The sequence below is a fragment of the Capra hircus genome, chromosome 2 (assembly GCF_001704415.2).
Source record: "Capra hircus breed San Clemente chromosome 2, ASM170441v1, whole genome shotgun sequence".
Taxonomy (NCBI): domain Eukaryota; kingdom Metazoa; phylum Chordata; class Mammalia; order Artiodactyla; family Bovidae; genus Capra; species Capra hircus.
The window spans coordinates 38,175,967-38,197,330 of NC_030809.1; the positions used below are offsets into that span (position 1 = coordinate 38,175,967).

The 21,364-nt window shown below is 36.3% G+C and overlaps 1 protein-coding gene across 2 annotated transcripts in view; it reads right to left on the reverse strand.

The window, feature by feature from the left end:
- UNC80 (unc-80 homolog, NALCN activator) overlaps positions 1 to 21,364 on the reverse strand; it is a 215,584-nt gene that overhangs the window by 118,748 nt on the left and 75,472 nt on the right. For both annotated transcript variants that reach the window (XM_005676458.3, XM_005676457.3), the window contains exon 22: positions 16,860 to 17,032. In XM_005676458.3, coding sequence (XP_005676515.2) covers positions 16,860 to 17,032 — 173 coding nt within the window. The remainder of the gene's footprint in view (positions 1 to 16,859; positions 17,033 to 21,364) is intronic.

Sequence of the window (21,364 nt, forward strand, 5' to 3'; positions counted from 1 at the left end):
GAATCCACTTGCAATGCAGGAGCCACAGGAGACATGGGTTTGATCCCTAAGTCAGGAAGATCCCCTGGAGAAGGAAATGAAAACCCACCCCAGTATTCTTGCCTGGAGAATTCCATGGACAGAGGAGCCTGGCGGGCTACAGTCCCTAGGGTCACAAAAAGTCAGACACAACTGAACGACTTAGCAGCAGCAGCGATATTTCCCAGGGTAGTGTTAACATGGTTACAGTAGTAGTGGGAAATCTAGAAAATGAATCCATGAACGCAAAATTGAGTATTGAATAATGAGACATTTTAAATCAGTTTCTGCATGTAGTTTTCTCCTTTTGGAGAATCTCAAGTAATTCCATGACTATCTTTGCATATTTCAGAGACAGTGGAGATTTGAGTGTGAAATCACTTTTAATAAGGAGGTTTTAAATATGAAGCTTTTTTAAACCTAAAATTAGCATGAGGCAAACATATATTCAATTTCTACAACTAGATGTAGATTAACCAAAGATGTCAGTTTTTTAAGGACCATCCACAAACTCAAAGGACATGCAACTGCTCTCTCATTTTGGCTAATAAGAAAAAGAAGAGCTTACTATATCAGGCTGAGCTGTGAGGGTAAACAGAATAAAATGGGGCCTGAAATGAGAAAAAAACAAATGAATCGAATGAATAAATAAATAAACTCGATTGAGTTAGTCTCTTTCTCTAATTTTTCATAAACAACAGATCAAATTCTGCTTAAATAGGCATGGTTTCAATTGAAAATGTTTGACAAAGAGGAAGTTGCTTAATTAATAAAAGAAAAACAGCATTTCTTCAGGAAAATAAAAATATGACTCCATCTTGTCAATATGTGCTTGAAAAATAAAAGCAAGAGCTTTTTGTTAATACCCAGAAACTTCTAAGAGTAAGATATCTACTCTTTAGAAGCCAAGAAAAGTTTAATATGTGAAAGAATGTGAAATTTCCCATAGGCCAGCATGTCACAAAAAATACATACATCAAACATTCACTTGTGTCAGTTAAAATATATATATAACAATATTCGCTATCATCTTGAAAGTGAAAGTTGCTCAGTCGTGTCTGATTCTTTGCAACCCCATGGACTATACAGTCATGAAATTCTCCAGGCCAGAATACTGGAATGGGTAGCCTTTCCCTTCTCCAGGGGATCTTCCCAACCCAGGGATCAAACCTAGATCTCCCATATTGAAGGCAGATTCTTTACTAGCTAAGCCACAAGGGAAGCTCAAGAATACTGGAGTGGGTAGCCTATCCCTTCTCCAGGGATCTTCCTGACCCAGGAGTTGAACTACATTGCAGGTGGATTCTTTACCAGCTGAGCTATCAGGGGGAAGCCCTTGCTACATCTTAGAGTTACCTAATGAATCCCATGTCCCATGTCCCACGTGTTTTCAAATGGAAACAGTTTTCGTGATTCAAGTAATAGCATTCTTAACAATGCCTCAATCTATAATGTCAAAATAGGTGCTAATGTATAGAGAACATCAATTATGTTCCAACTAGTTTTTATAAATTGTAATTCTTAATTATCATAACAATCCTATGAAATAATATCCTCATTTTAATATTTTTTAATACGAGGTATAATTTTCCACTCTTATGTAGCTGGGAAGAAGCAGACACAGGATTCATTCTCAGGTCTCTCTGATACCTCTTTAGTATCTTCAAGGTATTAATTCATGCTCATATACACCTGGGGAAAAGATGATTTCTAGAATGCATGTAGACAGTTACTGTTTAAAAATGGAACATTAATGTCATGTAAAACACAAGTAAGCACATAATTTTCCCATTTAAAATATATTTTATGGTCCATCCATCTGATCATCAATGGATAAAGGCAACTGACCTTTGTTGTTTGGTTCATTTCTCTCCCTATCCTCACTGCAAGTGCTCTGTGATCCACTTATGTCAAACTGGTTAGTCTCCCAGATATGACATCTCATACCTTTCCATGTTTTGTTTCCATCACTTGCAGAGCCTTTAAGCACCTTTTCTATCTAGCAGATTCTCACTTGTAAGCTTCAGTTTAGTTATCTCCTCTAAGAAGATTTCCTTAATCCCTTCCTCTTCAGGCAGAGACAGTTATTTCATACTGTCTGGTAACACACTATCTCAAATACCCTGGATGTTTCAAGCAAGTTAGCCCTTTAAGCATTTTCCCATTGTTTACAACTTAAATGAAACTATCAAGAATCCTAGTAAGAAATTTAATTATGTTGGGACTTGATTTTACAAAAAATATGACGTATTGCCATTGAAGATAAAGTTCATTTATGTGAAAAGGCAGAACAGAAGATAAACATAATGATGAGCATCTGTCATCAATAAAAGATGGACACTGATGATGAGAAACTATCCTCAACTTTATTGGTACCAAGACTTGATAGCAGGTCAGAAGGATAGAAAGACTTTAGAATGCAAAGGCTTAGATGAATTTCTGCATTAAACTTATCATTACCATGGTGCCGTAACATCCCAACTAAATATCTATACTCTTTCCTTGTATTAAATATTCAGTTTACTAAAGATTTCAGATATGCTAATCTGCATTTGGAAAAGCCTAGAACATCTATCTCTAAAAAGGAACTCCAGTTTGGAAGGCAAGGCAAGTGATGCAAATCTATTCTTATGTCAGATTTTGACACATTTCCAATATAAAGCAATGAGATTCATTGCTTAATGACAGGAAGGCAGAAACAACACTGCTGGAACAGCGTTAGGTGATGAACTTTAGCTCTTTCATGATTAATGAGTGTAAAAACTTAACCTAATACAAACGTATGGGGCAGAGGGTTTTTTGTTTTTTCCATATATTTCAACTATTAAATTGCACTGAGAAGACTAACCGAAGATGAATAAAAAACCCAGACTGTGCTATGTAAGGCTTCCCATGTAGGTTGGCTTGGCTTCTTTAGGAAATATGTTTTATTTGCTTAGGAAACTCAAGGCATTTTGAATGGAAAACAATTTTAATTCTCTGCTCTCAAAAGCTTCTTATGATAAAACCCAGACATTATCAGTTATTGGCCCTAAGAAATCCTACTTTACGTTGGGAAATAGAACTGAGACCATTATCAAAATAATTCCCATTAATTGACTATATAGCACAACATTAAAGGGAAGGTTAATTATTATTGATAAATTTGATTCATGTAAATTGCCAAACTCAGTAACTTTTGGAAATGTCATTGTCTGCATTAAGGGATGATGACATAGAGTAACTCAAATATTGCCTTCTTATTATAAACCTCATGAATCTTGTAGGTGAAAGCAGACTTGGGGATCCTATAGTCAAGAGGACACTGAGTACTAACAATTTCTGTGGTACTGTAGTGTGTGTGTTACTGTATGGACAATGGAGGGTGCTGTTGTAGTATAAGTCTAAGGACTCAACTGTGCGTCCTCATAGAAGATCCTTGGCAAGAAGAATCGACTTCACACTGTGTGTGAAAGAGTAGTCAAGGCATATTGTGAGTGTGGCCATAAAGAATTATTTTCCTTATAAGTTCCTTTCAAAGTGTAAGTTAGAAAGTATTAATTTGAGGAGCCAGGTTATGGAATACCTTAGACAAAGGATTCTTCCTGGACATAAAGGAAGGTTGGTTTTTCCTCTTTTGTTGGAGCTCGCCTCTTAATGGCTCAGAGCAATCTGATGAAGCAGCGAAACAATGGAGACACGACAGCATGGGTAGGGATGGATTCACATCGCGGAGAAAAACAGCACAAATGGAGAAAAGCGCATCAGAAGAAGGCTGCATGGGTGAAGAGAACCTTGGAGTTTCAGAGACACACTTAAAACTGAACATCAAAGCAAACTTTGGTACCGTTGGTATACCACAGAGAATTTTGCTGGTGGTCTTAAAAGAAAAGTAGGCAGATTTAAATTCTTTCTGATTAACATGTCTGCCAGATCACCTTTCTAGTCTATGTTCCGTAATGCCACAGAGCAGCTTCAGTTCCATTGTGCCATAACTTCGTAGTTCCCAGACAAGCAAGAAGCAATTTGAACTGGTGAGATAAAATGTTAGGATGAACTTTATGGAATTTCTAAGTTTGATGGCCAAATACAGTAGAATATAATCAATTTCATAAGGTTTGGTTTTATATAAGGTGTTGTCTGCAATGGTTACAGAGCTATTTAAAATTACAAAACATCATGCATTATGCCATAAGTATTTCTCTAACATTCTTCAAGTAGAAAATTTCAAGTATCAGGTTATTTTTCCCTTGACTTTTCTTTTTTTTCCCCCCTTGACTTCCTTTTGGCACTTTTTCCTGCATTTGATAAGATCGTTATGTATATTGAATGTTTCCTTTATGAAGGTAAAGCAGGGAACTAGAATACTAATTCAAACAGCTGTGTTTTATTTTGCCTGGGGACGTAGAAAATATTGTTACCAAGATATGATGGTTAATTGAAGGTTATAATTGCGATACATTCCTTCCCCTGAGGGACTATATCTAAACTTGTTATGTAAGAAGAAACCCTGATTGATCCTGGAAACTCTTAACAACAACAGGGCAGGAACTGTTTTAAAGACAATGTTTTATGTTGGTTCCTGGGGAATTACATAATATTTTTTTTGCCTTACAATAAAATGTGAAGCTCTTGCTGGTGTAAGATAACCTATTTATTTAAGACCACTGGGAATAAGCTGGTATTGTGGGTCTTAGTGTATGCTGGAACCTTGTTTGCTAGAGGGTACGTGCTTGTGAGCCAGTATTTATTACTTAGCTTGTATTGAATTCTCTGCCCGAGATCATTAAGCAACTGACAGGCTGTCTCTGTCCCTGCACATTTCTGCAGTAGCTGTGGGCAACTGAAATGATTCAGTGTCAGGCTAGATGCAGGCATTATAGTTAAGTACATGGTTTGGCTGGGTTGGCATTTTAACACTCAGATCATGCTAATATCTTGCATAATTGTTTTAAAAACCAAATAAGGACTCCTACTTCTGACAATAGGATGGATTAAGTGTGAAGACAAACATCTTTTGGTTTAGACATTTAAAAGTGCTGGGTAAAATATCCAAAATTTTTTCACTTTATTTTTGCTTTTGCTTCTGATATGAGATGACAGACCATTGAAAAGTAGAAATTACAAGAAAATTCAATTCTGGAGTGAACGTAGGGAGAAAGGTGTGAACTAGTGAAGGAATATTTGCCCCGAGGGTTTCTATTGACTATGGCAAAACCAGAGTATGGGTTTTCAATGGACCACAAATTAAATGTCAGTGTTCACGTGGAGTGGAAGGTCAGGCCACACACTCCTTTATAAAGCCAGTATCCCAGGTGGGAGTATTTTTTGATTAAACTTCAGTTGAGAGAGCTACTGCCAGTTGATCACCAAAGAAATGTCTGAAAGGGTTCTTTTAGAAGAAGGACATAGATCTTAGAAAGCAATGTCTGAGATGCAAGGAGAAATGGTGAGCAAAGACTAGACTAAGCTTTTGGGCAAATTTAGAAGTCATTTTCCTAACAATTAATAAAAATAAAGTTTACATTGTCAATGTTAAAACAAAAACAGAGAACTAAATCTTGGACAACTGGCATTAAAACCCTCTACAGTCTTTTATTATTTGCAAGAAGAGTAAAGATATTCATTAATTTTAGACAGCATTGAGTTAAATATGCATGCAATTTTTAAAATATAAATAGAATATTACAAATTTCAAACTGATAAGGCAAAATGAATAAAACAAAGCTAAACCAAAGCAAAGAAAAATCCAATACAATTCAAAAGAAGGCATGAAATGGAAACAAGAACACACATGCAATGAAATAGTAAAAAAAATGTGGCAAGTAGTCCAAAGAAGACAGAACTGAATCTATATAAGTAAATATAATCTGTGCAAATGTACTAAACTTTCTAGGGAAAAGGGTCATTAAAATGGTTTAAAATTCAAATACTTGCTTTCTATACCTAAAACACCTAAAAGATATAGAAATGTTGAAAGGAAAGGATTTACAAAAAGATATATAAGTCCAACGCTAAACTAGTAAAATTGTTTCAACTGTATTAATATTAAAGAAAAATATATCCTTATATACTAAAATAAATTGGGTCACTAGATACTAAAAAGACCCTGATGCTGGGAAAGACTGAAGGGAGGAGAAGGGGATGACAGAAAACAGATGGTAGGATGGCATTACCGACTCAATCAATAAGAGTGTGAGCAAGCTCCAGGAGATGGTGAAGGACAGGGAAGCCTGGTGTACTGCAGTCCATGGGGACACAAAGAGTTGGACGTGACTGAGTGACTGAACAACAACAAGGTAGTGATAATATTTTTATAGGACCCGATACATATTATATTTCTAAACTACCTGCCTCCTCTAAACCAATAAAACAAAAATTGCTGGAACTTCAAGGTAAATGGATAACTTTGCCATCAAATCCCTTACCAATATACAGTGAAAGTGATAAATAGATTCAAGGGATTAGATCTGATAGAATGCATGAAGAACTATGGATAGAGGTTTGTGAAATTGTACAGGAGGCAGTGATCAAGACCATCCCCCCAAAAAAGAAATGCAAAATGGTTGTCTGAGGAAGCCTTACAAAGGGCTGAGAAAAAGAAGAGAAGTGAAAGGCAAAGGAGAAAAGGAAAGATATACCCATTTGAATGCAGAGTTCCAAAGAATAGCAAGGAGAGATAAGAAAGCCTTCCTCAGTGATTAATGCAAAGCAATAGAGGAAAACAATAGAATGGGAAAGACTAGAGATCTCTTCAAGAAAATGAGAGATACCAAGGGAACATTTCATGCAAAGATGGGCACAATAAAGGACAGAAATGGTATGGACCTAACAGAAGCAGAAGATATTAAGAAGAAATATTAAGAAGATATGCAAGAATACACAGGAAAACTATACAAAAAAGATCTTCATGACCCAGATAACTACGATGTTGTGATCACTCACCTAGAGGCAGACATCCTGGAATGTGAAGTCAAGGGGGCCTTAGGAAGCATCACTACAAACAAAGCCAGTGGAGATGATGGAATTCCAGCTGAACTATTTCAGTTTAGTGCTCAGTCATGTCTGACTCTTTGAGACCCCATGGACTGCAGCATGCTAGGCCTCCCTGACAATCACCAGCTCCCAGAGGTTACTCAAACTCATGTCCATTGAGTCGGTGATGCCATCCAACCATCTCATCCTATGTCGTCCCCTTCTCCCGCCTTCAAACTTTCCCAGCATTGGGTTCTCTTCAAATGAGTCAGTTTTTCGCATCAGGTGGCCAAAGGATTGGAGTTTCAGCTTTAGTATCAGTCCTTCCAATGAATATTCAGGACTGATTTCCTTTAGGATGGAGTAGTTGGATCTTCTTGCAGTCCAAGGGACTCTCAAGAGTCTTCTCCAACACCACAGTTCAAAAGCATCAATTCTTTGGTGCTCAGCTTTCTTTATAGTCCAACTCTCACATCCATACATGACTACTAGAACTAGACGGACATTTGTTGGCAAAGTAATGTCTCTGCTTTTTAATATGCTGGTTAGGTTGGTCATAGCTTTTCTTCCAAGGAGCAAGTGTCTTTTAATTTTATGGCTGCAGTCACCATCTACAGTGATTTTTGGAGCCCCCCCAAAATAAAGTCTGTCACTGTTTCCACTGTTTCCCCATCTATTTGCCATGAAGTGATGGGACCAGATGCCATGATCTTAGTTTTCTGATTGTTTACCAACCTACACAGCATATTAAAAAGCAGAGACATTACTTTCCAACCAAGGTCTGTCTAGTAAAAGCTATGATTTTTGCAGTAGTCATGTATGGATGTTAGTTGGATTATATAGAAAGCTGAGCGCCAAATAATTGATGCTTTTGAAGTGTGGTGTTGGAGAAGACTCTTGAGAGTCCCTTGGACTGCAAGGAGATACAAACCAGTCCATCCTAAAGGAAACCAGCCCTGAATATTCATTGAAAGGAGCGATGCTGAAGCTGAAATTCCAATCCTTTGGCCATCTGATGCAAAAACTGACTCATTTGGAAAGACCCTGATGCTGGGAAAGATTGAAGGTGGGAGGAGAAGGGGACGACAGAAGATGAGATGGTTGGATGGCATTACCGACTCTGTGGACATGAGTTTGAGTTAGCTCCGGGAGTTAGTGATGGACAGGGAAGTCTGGAGTGCTGTAGTCCATGGGGTCTCAGAGAGTCAGACATGACTGAGCGACTAAACTGACGTGTCATCTCATATTAAGTTGTGAGGAGAGAAAATAAGGATGTAGAAGACTTGAATATGAAACACCATACCCTGATAGGCTTAGAGGGAATATGTTAAGTGAAATAAGTTAGACAGAAAAAGACAAATACTGAATGATTTCACTGATATTTGGAATCTAAAAAAATGAACAAACAAAACAGAAACAGACAGAGAAAACTGGTGTTTGCCAGAAGTAGGAAGCAGGGGGTTGAGTGAGGAATGGAGCTTAGGTGAAACAGGTGAAGAGGATTAAAAGCTTTAAGCTTTCAATTATAAAGTAAATAAGTCATTGGGATATAATATACAGTATAGGGAATATAGTCAATAATATATAATAACAGTGTATGGTGACAGTTGGTTACTAGCTTTATGGTGATCAATTCATAATGCATATAAATGCCAAATCACTAAGTTGTACACTTGAAATTAATATAATATTGTCACCTATACTTCAATTAAGAAAAAGGAAAGAAAAGCCACTATGTTATACTCAACAGTTAGAGAACGCACATTCTTTTCAACTACACATGGAACATTTATGAAAATTATACAATGCTCTAGTTTATAAAGCAACTTTAATTCCAAAGAATCAGTACCTGAAAATGAAGTTATGAATCAATAACAAATGGATACCTAGCAAAACTCTGAAATTTATAAATTGAAATGCACACGCATCTATTTAAATGACTCATGGAAAAGGAAATAATTAAATTTTAAAAGGCTTAAATATAACTTATAACAAACATACTACTTATCAAAATTTATGGCATGTGGTTAAAGTAGTAATGCTAAAATTCTAATGCTCAGTTTTTGAACAGAAGAAAATAAAAGCATGAGCCAAGCCATCAGCTAATAAGCTAAATAATAATACAATGAATTCAAAGCAATAAGAAGAATGAAAAATAAGGGCAGGATATACTCAATACTTTATAATAACCTATGAGGGGAAATAATCTTTAAAAATTATATATATGTATAAAACTGAATCACTTTGTTGTACACTTTGTAAATCAACTCTACCCCAATAAAAAAATAATAAGGCATTAATGAATTAGAGAATAAGACACAATAGAGAGAATCAACAAAATTTTAAAAAAGACTAACAAAATTGACAAATACCTGGGAAGCCTAAGGAGACAATTTTAGAAATAAAAACAGAGAAAGTAATAACAGATGCTGCAAATATTAATAAGAAAATTATCAAATTTAATCCAACAAATATGAAAATTGAGGTAAACCTGACAAATTACTGAAAAATGTAAAATTACTTAAACTGACTCAGAGAGAAATAGAACTTTTGAATAATCAATTCAACTCTGAGTCTCAATTTGAATTTTAATTACATCTAAATTTATCTGTAGGCTCAATGTAATTCCAAGAATATATCAAAGAATTTTCAGAGAAATTGACAAGCTAATTACAAAATTTACATGGAAGAGCAAAGAATAATTGGGTGATGTTCAAAGTCTGAGCTATTAAGACAGAGTAGATTAACTCAGCGTACACAGGGAATGGAACAGAAAAACTCTCGGAATCACATCCATGCATGTATAGAAACTGGACACATGATTAGGATGGTGTTGCATATCAGATAATAAAGAATGAATTAGTCAAAATAACACCCTAGGATATTTTTTTCATGTGAAATAAAAAGAAAGAAAGGAAAGAATCCCACTTTATATACACAGTAAATTCTAGTTAAAGACCTAAATGTGAAATGTAAACTTTAAAATTTTAGAGGAAAATGTAACATGCATTTATTATTACTGTGGGATTTCTTTAAAAAGACTAAAAAAACCATTAAAGAAAATTTTTATCAATTATATCAAAATGTATATATTAAAACAGCATGAGGAAACAGAACAGAATGACATATTCTCTAGGGATACAAAACTATGAAGCAAAAAAAGCCAAGCACAGGGAAAATTAAAGTTCGAGACAACAGGGTCCTCTGGGAAGTAGGGGTGAGTGATTAGAAAAGGAAAACAAGGGACTTTAAAAAAATTGAAATGTACTACTTTTTAACATATATGATGAACATATGACATTAAAATTTTTTATTTAAATACTACATATTTATGACATATCTTTTGTGTGTGTGTGTGCCTGATTGCTATATTTCATAGTCAGATTTTTTTTAAAAATTCAATGTAGGAGTACCACTAGAATAAAGTGTATAATTGGACCATTTAGCTTTGGTTATTACTGGATTACTTCAACTTTCCTTATAATTCAAAAGAAAACACAATATTACTTTGTTTTATAGTTCCCCATCTGCACATATTCCTAATTCCTTGAAAACACGTAATTTCCATTGATCACCAAGTAGTCTTATAATGGTAAACTCCAATGTGGATTAAATTTGTTGCAGTGAACCTAAAAGTATGACTATATGGTAACCTAACTGATGCTTTTGAACTGTGGTGTTGGAGAAGACTCTTGAGAGGCCCTTGGACTGCAAGGAGATCCAACAGTCCATTCTGAAGGAGATCAGCCCTGGGATTTCTTTGGAAGGAATGATGCTAAAGCTGAAACTCCAGTACTCTGGCCACCTCATGCGAAGTGTTGACTCATTGGAAAAGACTGATGCTGAGAGGGATTGGGGGCAAGAGGAGAAGGGGACGACAGAGGATGAGATGGCTGGATGGCATCACTGACTCGATGGACGTGAGTCTGAGTGAACTCCGGGAGCTGGTAATGGACAGGGAGGCCTGGCGTGCTACGATTCATGGGGTCGCAAAGAGTCGGACACTAGTGAGCAACTGAACTGAACTGAATGTTTCATTTTCCCCAGGAGAGTTCTAGTTTATGTCTAATTGGTATGATTATTGATAACACCCCATTTCACTCTCAAAAGTGTCCCACTTAGAATACAAATTATATAATCATTCCTCCTAAAGCTATCTATTTATGAACCTATTATAATTTAACATGAATTAGGTTTTCTTTTTCCACAGACTAGGGAGAAAACTATGATCCAATGGACTCTCTTATATTCATGGAATTGTTACTAAAGCAAATTGACATTATTTTGTGTTATTCATGCTAGTAAATTACCAGTGGATGAGACATCACTATGTCTGTACATGTTATGGATTTGTCTGGATAAAAAATGAAAGATAATTTCACCTGAAATATATAGAAAACAGACAAAAGTGCCTTTTACTCAAACTGCATAATTTTTCTATTTTTTGTGCTTGTAGATTATATCAACCTAAAGATGAAACAAATCCTTTCTAAAACATGTCTTCTAAAAAATGTCTTATAGTTGCATTCGTTAAATTTATACTGATGAGAAAGTGTGAGGAGGAGCTGTGCCGAAATGAAAACTGAACCAATTATCCCTTCATAGTCACAACAATAATCACAAGAGGACTGTTTAAAACAAAACCTTCAGATGGGCAAGATTTTGAACACTGACATTTCTAGTATTTCTCTCATTTAATAATGCTTTTTAACTCTGAAGAAAATTGTATACTAGAAAAAATCACATTGAAATTCTATGATGCAGGTAAAGAGACAATGAAAACTGTTCTGAAATAAAAGCTACAGCATAAGGTAAACATTGCATTTAAGTTGTAGTTAAAAATGAGTGCAACATCCAACAAAAGCAAACAACAAAAAGGAGATGGGAGTGTTGGACTGTAAAATGATGATGAACTGAATGTATTCATTTTCCCTTCCTCTCCTAAATCATATAGGATGAAATGGTAGAATCTATACCTATATCTGTATTTATATCTATGTCTATCTATCTACCTATCTATACCCATCTGTATGTACGTATGCATCTGCATATGTATCTGACATCGGTATCTATCATCAATCTATCCATCTATGTCATTTATATCTACATCTCAGTTCAGTTCAGTCACTTAGTCATGTCTGACTTTTTGAGACCCCACGGACTGCAGCACACCAGGCTTCCCTGTCCATCACCAACTCCTGGAGTTTATTCAAACTCATGTCCATTTGAGTCGGTGATACCATCCAACCATCTCATCCTCTGTCGTCCCCTTCTCCTCCCACCTTCAAACTTTCCCAGAGTCAGGGTCTTTTCAAATGAGTCAGTTTTCGGATCAGGTGGCCGAAGTATTGGAGTTTCAGCTTCAGCATCAGTCCTTCCAATGAATGTTCAGGACTGATTTCCTTTAGGATGGACTGGTTGGATCCCCTTGCAGTCCAAGGGACTCTCAAGTGTCTTCTTATACACCACAGTTCAAAAGCATCAAGTCTTCGGTGCTCAGCTTTCTTTATAGTCCAATTGTCACATCCATACATGACTACTGGAAAAACCATAGGTTTGACTAGACAGATGCCTACATCTACATATTTCTATATCTATATATTTATACACTAAAACCACAAATGCATTGGAAAACATGTAAAACATTTAAAAGTGAAGCATTTCTGAAAGTCAGGAAGCAGATGAAGTCAGGTACTAAGTGTAACCAAACACAGAGGATACAAAATATAACAACACATCTAATAAAAGACATTTGTGAACATTAATCTTGAGGGGCTCTTAACCCCAAATCAACAGGTATGAACAACTGCCATTGCCACACTTGCTTAAATGATGGTAAAAAGAGAATGACACTTTGCTTCAAACATATTGGACACGCAGCCACACTTTCCTTCCTCTCAGTACTCTTGCCAGCATTCACCAGTGATTTTGGTCCCTTCACTCTTCTGTATCTGAGAAATTGAAGTTAAGGGTGCCCTCATTTGGAGACCATTTCCTGGCTTAATCCTTTCCTCTTATATCAACAAATAAAATAATGAATATGAAGGTGCTTTATAAACTGTGATAAATAATGAAAATGTTACTTTGTCATCTTCTACCCTCATCTCTGCCACCACTACCACCATGACTACTATCATCACTACCATCATGATGACTGCCATCAGCGCCACCACCACTGCAATGGCCACCATCACCACCACTACCACCTATCCCCTCTTTCCACCATCACCACCACCACCACCTATCCCCTCTTTTTATCATCACCACCACCACCACCTAACCCCTCTTTCCACCATCACCACCACCACCACCTATCCCCTCTTTTCACCATCACCACCATCATTATCTATCTCATCTGTTTTTGGTATTTTTTGTCAACCAACCAGGTCTGCCTAAAATTTCTTTGTTTCCTTTTAATCTTGACTGATACTGACCTCTGGATACTCCTTGACCTTGACCTAGAATCAAAGACTCTCAGATAGTAAAGAAACTCACACTAACCACCTATCTTAAGTCCCCCTGTAAACTTCCTCCATTGAGTCCAGTGTAATGACAAAGAACTCATTACTTCTCAAAGTATCTACTGGATATCTATGAAGTGAAGTGAAGTGAAGTCACTCAGTTGTGTCCGACTCTTTGTGACCCCATGGACTGTAGCCTACCAGGCTCCTCCCTCCATGGGATTCTCCAGACAAGAGTACTGGAGTGGGTGCCATTTCCTTCTCCAGGGGATCTTCCCAACCCAGGGATCGATCCCGGGTCTCCCGCATTCCAGGCAGATGCTTTAACCTCTGAGCCACCAGGGAAGCCCCACTGGATATCTATAGTGATCAGAAAATGCTTCTTTACTTTGAGGCTTGAAGATATTGCTCATAAACATCAAATCTCCTTTACTTCTTACCATGAGATTAATAAGATCGAGAAGACCAGAAGCAAGCAGACCAGAATTGGTCCAACAGGAAAGGAAGAAAGGAGAATCTAGTGATTTGGTAACTAACTGGCCACAATCTTACTTGGAAGGTGTAAAGTTATGTGGAATTCTGCCACTGATTGAATCTCCTTGGAAACTCTAAGCATTATAGCAGTTAGAGATTATATAGGTATGGAAGCATCTGATGAGAAGGAATAAAATTCCAGCATCAAGTTTTGATGACTATCAAAGTACTCATCAATATTCTTACTAACATAATCTCCATTCAGAAGCCAGTGTTAATTTGCTTGACTGGGGTTATTTATTAAATCTTCAAATATATCAATCTGTTTGTCACAAGCCTCCTGTTTTTCCTATGCCCACATATCTTATAAATCTTAAAAGCCTTTTCCCTAAGAAGTATTTATTCCTTCTGTTTTATACCATCAGTAAATGTTAATAAAATTTAATGGTTCCTTTGCCTAAAAATTTTCCAAAGTATCTGTGACTTCAGAATTGAGACAAAGATGGACACAATAGTACATTTGGAACTCTACAGCACAGATTACCCATAAAGTTCTAATGTACCATTGCTATTGTGTATTTAATAAATTGTTCAAATAGCTTCTGTCATCATCAGTTTCTAAAACCACATTTAAACTATCAGGTTTAAAATATAGAATTTCTTATTTTTCATATTTTAAAGTTCATATGGTGATCTCACATAATCTTTTTATGAGAGAGTCAACATGGTGTTGTATAAAATAGAGGGTCTGCTCTAATCCAGCTCTATCATTTGCCCTGGCCAGTTGGTCTTTCTGAGCTTCATTTGGTTTTTATTTGGAAATACAGTAGGCACACAGTAAGTGTTAATCATTAGTCTGTCAACCTAAGAATGCTGTACGCTCTAAGTCTAGAAAAGAGATTACCATACAAACATTATCTTCATAAGGAAAGCTGCAAAACAAGTAATGCTTTCCAGTTGAGTTCTGCTGTGTTACCCTTTACTGCTCTATGCCTGGCACATAGGAAACCTTCAGGAGATATTGGCTGAGTTAATTAATCAATTATTATATGATGAGTATCTTGTAAGCCACATTGACTTCCAGGCTTTCAAATTTCACCATTCTTTCCATTTGATATTTGACATATCAAATATATGTTTCTCTTCCTCGATGACGAGATTGAGTCGAAAATTACTACCAACTCCGGAGAGGCTGAGAGCTCTGCTCACCCTTACTGCATTCTCACTGTCACTCTGTTATTCCAATACTTTCTTCTGTTCCCTAATCAAATCCGGCTGCTTCCACTGCTACCAACACCATGACATTTTATACTCCGTGAGCACTTTCTAATCATTACAAATCTGACAGTTTTAATATAGGAATTTATGGATATTTTAATGAGTATTTCTGAAGTGCAAATAAAATGTGGCACACTTTACTGGCTTTAGTATTTTTTTGTGAACTAACCATGTTCTTACTCATTTTCTAAATGTTCAATTGTCCTTTCTTTATCAGTTTGTTACATTAATTTATTTTAATGTGCTCCTTTCAGAATAGATTAAGATGTGATTAAGAAGAACCATGCATGACTCAAAAGAGTGACAGGCAAGTTACCACTCTCCCCCTTAGATAACAAGAAACTGGCTCTCTGCCTTGCTAGCTCTCTTGCTTTAGACAGGCATCCCATTCTTTGTTTGATTGCCACCCGCCTCAGCTCTCCTGGAGACCTGTGACTCTCTACATTTTACAGTCACCATAGCATATATCAATACACATTAACTACTTTGGAATTAAGAAAAATATTTGCAAAGGCCAATATCCAAGAGTGAGAAACTGACTGAAACATTTTATATAAATAACCTTTGGATGATTATAGTGGTATTTGCATTTCAGGCTTACGTGAAGCTACATACCTTGCTGGTCACTAAATATCATGACAGTAAAAACTATTAATGTCACAGAAAAATGTCATGAATTATAAGCTTTAGATGATTTTCCAAGGCAAAACTATGAGTGCCAGCATTTATATGATCACGAGTTACAAGATGGGCTAAAGGGTTTCTGTTGTAAAAATGTCTACTTTAATTCTTTTTAAAATGTTAATATAAAAGACTTTTATTTCTTGATATTTACTTGGTATTTTGTACCCAGTATTTGTACAATATTTGAAGAATTTATTAAACCAGCAGGTAAATAAAGGAAATTGAGAGACAGTTCTAAATTCATGTCTGGGCTTCGTTTACCTGACAAAAATACTTCTTAAACAAGATTCACATTATACTCCTGAATCTCTCACATGTGAATAATGCCACACAATGTTCAAGGTGCTTCTGTACTATTAATTTCAATTGATCCTTGCTTCATATTCTCCCTCAACTAACGGAATTAGACCAAGACAGAGTTTAAAGGATTAATACGTGACAGACATGACTAATAAAAATTAACAATAATAATGGTCTACTTCATCGAGAACTTGCCATATTTCAGGCATTGCAATGAAGACTTTATATCCAGTATCTCATTTAATCCTCACACTAGCCCTAGGAGGTAGACATAATATTATTATTACTCTTATTACATTTAATCGCATTTTACAGTGTTTGGCTAACAGATGTCAGAGAGATTTTAAGCCAGAAAGTCTCATACTGTTCTGGAATGTGACTCATATACTGTTAATCATGATGCTATACAGACTATATTTTATATATTTTAATATATGTATTATATTTAAAAGATTCATAAACTTTAAATTATGATGCTATATAGAATTTATTTACTAAGAATTTTCCTCATTTCTTTTCTTCTTTTACCTCACCACCTTTTCCCTCCTTTTCCCACTAATGCTGAGGAGAAAAAATAAGGCCAAAACATAAATCCATAGTTAGGGTTAGGAATGGGGATTAATCCTTTCTGCCATTAGCAGAATTAACTGGAACGGAGTATAGGATGAGAAAATTCTTGCAACAACTTACAAGATCCAAGGCAGCTGCCAAGATCGATGCATCAGGAATTGTCCCTGGCTCACAGCAGTTTAACAGAAACTGAAAGCGCTTCATGCCTTGTCGGATTGCTCCAAGATTCACCACGTTTTTGCTTTTTCCGCCATCTTGGTTGGAAGGCAGATGGTCATCAAAACTGTGGCAACCTGTGGGGGTTTTCCCATGTTGGAAGAAAGAAGGAGAGAGAGTGTAATGGTTGTAAATTTTAAAAAAGCTTTGAAGTTTCAACAATATATTTTCTGCAGTGTTGGCCTGAGAACATTTTCCTGAACTACACCTCTCTCCTCTCTATCTAATGCTTGATTTGGACATGCCTTGATTTTTAAGAATCTGGTGACACATTGTGTATGTAAATATGGGGTGTTACACAACTATTTAAATATAGGGTCCAATCCTTAGAGAACAGACGGGGGGAGAGGGTGAGGGAGGGGTGGATTGGGAGTTTGGGATTAGCAGATGTAAACTATTATATATAGAATGGATAAACACCAAGGTCTTACTGGATAGCACAGAGAACTATATTCAGTATCCTGTGATAAACCATAATGGAAAAGAATCTGAAAGATAATGTATAAATATATGTATAACTGAATCACTTTGCTATATGGCAGAAATTAACACAACATTGTAAATCAACTATGTGAAAATAGAATAAATTTTAATGATTAAAATTTAAAGATAAATATAATAGTCAAAGCGTTAGTCGCTCAGCCATGTCCGACTCTGGTGACCCCATGGACTGTAGGCCCGCCAGGCTCCTACTGCTGCTGCTACTGGTAAGTTGCTTCAGTCGTGTCCGACTCTGTGGGACCCCATAGACAGCAGCCTACCAGGCTCCCCTGTCCCTGGGATTCTCCGGGCAAGAATACTGGAGTAGGTTGCCATTTCCTTCTCCAATGAATGAAAGTGAAAAGTGAAAGTGAAGTCTCTCAGCCGTGTCCGACTCTTAGCAACCTCATGACCAGGCTCCTCCATCCATGGGATTTTCCAGGCAAGAGAACTGGAGTGGGTAGTCGTTCCCTTCTCCAGGGGATCTTTCTGACCCAGTTGAACCCAGCTCTCTGGCACTGCAGGCAGATTCTTTACCATCTGCACCACCAGGGATTATAGGGTCTGATCATTTTGATACCAGGTCTCTTCTGTAACACTGCTATGGGGATTATTTAAAATAATTCTTCCTGTAATCAACAGCTAAATTCTGCTTTTATGGAAGATGCAAAATCACTGTGCAATTTCAGATCTGTTACAAAAAATTTATATCAAAGACAATATCCTGGTATCTTGGTGCCAATGCAAAGAATCATTGACAATGACAGTTGTAAAGGATTTGAGAGGTGCTCATTTAATTCCAAGATTTCCAAACCTGGCTGTGCATCAGAATTATCTGGGAAGTTTTGAATCTTATTCAGAACTTCAGAACCAGTGTCTCTGGAAGAAGTATGAGAATGTGAGCTTTGTAAAGTCTCACAGATGATAAGGACGCTGCCAGCTTGATACCACACAGTAATCAGAAGTTTGGGAACCACTGATAGATCTTTTCTTATTTTTCCAGTTAAGTTGGAAAAATTCTCATTCCATAAGAATGAGAATCTGTTTGGAGTTCCTTAAAATGCATAATATCAGGTTCTATTGCTAGAGGTTTTGATTCCATAGGTCTGGGGGCTATGAATATTAACAAATATGTCACATGACTTTAATACAGGAAGTCTAAGGATCACTGTTTTTCATCTTTTTTAACCCCAGGTACTTTTCCCTAAAGGAAATCAATCCTGAACATTCACTGGAAGGACAGATGCTGAAGCTCCAATACTTTGGCCACCTGATGCAAAGAGCCGACTCATTGGAAACGACTCTAAAGCTGGGAAAGATTGAAGGAAGGAGGAGAAGGGAATGACAGAGGATGAGATGGTTGGATGGCATCACTGACTCAATGGATATGAATCTGAGCAAACTGTGGGAGATGGCGAAGGACAGGGAAGCCTGGCCTGCTGCAGTCCATAGAGTCACAAAGAGTCGGACATGACTGAGCAACTGAACAATTCTTTTTTTTTAAAAACCTAAATATCTCATAGCTTTTTTATAATTTCTAGTATATATGTGTGTGTATATATACCCACATATATATAATATTTAGTTTCTCTTATATAATTTATATATTATATATAAAATATATAATCTAATATAATATTGAGTATACTTTTAAAAACCAAGCCCAAATTGCTTCCCATGATTTTGAAAAGGACTTTTAACACTTCAGAACATACCCCCAGGAGGCTGATTTCGTGCTTGGATTAATGTATGCTGACACCATTCATTTGCAGTGTTGCCAACCCAGGTCCTCAGTAAGTCACAGGTGCCATTATAGGAAATGGTTTTCTCACCTCTTCTATAAAAAGTACCTTAATCTCGCCAAAGCACTACCCCACTTTCCCACTTGCTGCCTCAGCATAGCTGTTGCTCTCAACTAAAGTGTCCTACATGCAAATGTGTTGTAACTGGGAGTTGCAGGATATATGGTGAATAATTTGTTCCTGTTAATAAACACTAATGTTCACAAATTTGCACTTAAAAATCAAATCTAGAGTTAGACTTGTCCTTTCAATTACTTGCATTCTTCGTAAATAAAAGGGTGGTATTTATAGCTATGAGCTTGGGTTACCATGATAGTGTGCCCCATATAGGGCTGTCAGCCACCACGTGTACTAGTGGGAAAAGGTGAGCACCTGCTTTTCATTCTTTGAAAGCAAAGAACTGAAAGCAGTTCAAGCTTGGAGAACAGATTCCCTTGGATTTACTACCACAAGCTAAAAAATTACGGCATGGTATAAAAATAATTACCATTTCCTGGTCAACAGCTTTCAAAATATCTCAGTATCATGCTAAATTACATAGGTGTGAAATTATATGATGTGTGGAATTTGTTCTAAAATATATTAAAAGATATGATGAAGCAAATTACAAAAAAAATTGTCATTATTACAAGTGGGTGATAGATATTTGGAATCCACTGGACCACCCTTTTTATTCTTTGTCTATGTTCGAAATTTTTCATAAGTACAAAAATGGCTCAGAATATAATGAAAATATCATTATCAACATTTCCTATATTTCATTCCTTATGGGTGTGTTTCCTTGTCAAGTATAAATATTCTAGAATTAAAATTCCATAGTCAGCATCTTCTGTGTTTTTTTCTAGTTAGTGTAAGTATATTTTGTATCAAATGCAAAAGGAAGTAGCACAAAAAGAATCTGAAGGTGGAAAAAATTTCAGAAGACAGAATTTCAAATAGTCCTAAGAAGGCATAGCTAGAAGCTACAGATAATGAACAAACATTTCCTGGAGAACATTGTCTTCAGACAGCTGTCTTTCAAAATACTATTCTATTTACTCATTGAACATAAGCAAAACTATTAGAACAGGTAACTTCCTGTTATTTTTCCTATCTATATATCACTTTATTAATCATTTTTATACAGTCCTTTAATAGATGCACATGTCACAGGATATCTCATTAATTCAATATTTACACTCTAATTGTGCCTAAATTTAAACTTTGAATTTAAGATAAATTCCCCAATAATAAGATTTTTCTTTTTAGTGAATCAAGTTGTTCCATTATTTCTTATCATAATTAAGATATAAGATACATTAAGTGATAAGTCTCAAATTTGAGATAGAACTAATGTATAAGATAGACTGGATGGTCAAAAAATTTATTCTTATTTAACTTATTTAATTTATTTTAAAGTTTTCATCATTTTATTAAAGGAAGCATTAAGAATAAATATACTACCATTTCTTCAATATTTTTTGACAAGATAATTACTTCTAAAAATATGTATTCAATATTACTAAAGAAAGTCTCCCTTTCCTTTTTTTTTTTTTTTCCCCTTCGGCCATGCCAGGTGGCATACAGGATCTTCATTTTGCCCCCTGAAGAGTCCTAACCACTGAACCTTCAGGAAATTCCCAAGAAAGTGTCATTTTGATAGAACTTCAGAAACAACACAGTTAAGAAGTAAAAATAAAATAATGAAAACAGAAGTGATCAAAAGAATCATTGTTGGTAAGAATCTATTCTGTGAAGAATCATTCACAGATGATGCACATTTGGTAAAAACCCCACAAGTCCAGGATGTGAGGATCATGCTGTAAGTAAAAGCTATTTACAATGGAAAATTTCCATTGTATCTATATAGCATTAATGTGCTTGTGTGCCAAGTTGCTTCAGTCATGTCTAGAAGGCAATGGCACCCTACTCCAGTACTCTTGCCTGGAAAATCCCAAGAGTCGAGCTCGACTGAGCGACTTCACTTTCGCTTTTCACTTTCATGCATTGGAGAAGAAAATGGCAACCCACTCCAGTATTCTTGCCTGGAGAATCCCAGAGACAGAGGAACCTAGTGGGCTACCATCTGTGGGGTCGCACAGAGTTGGACACGACTGAAGTGACTTAGCAGCAGCAGCAGTTTTTCTG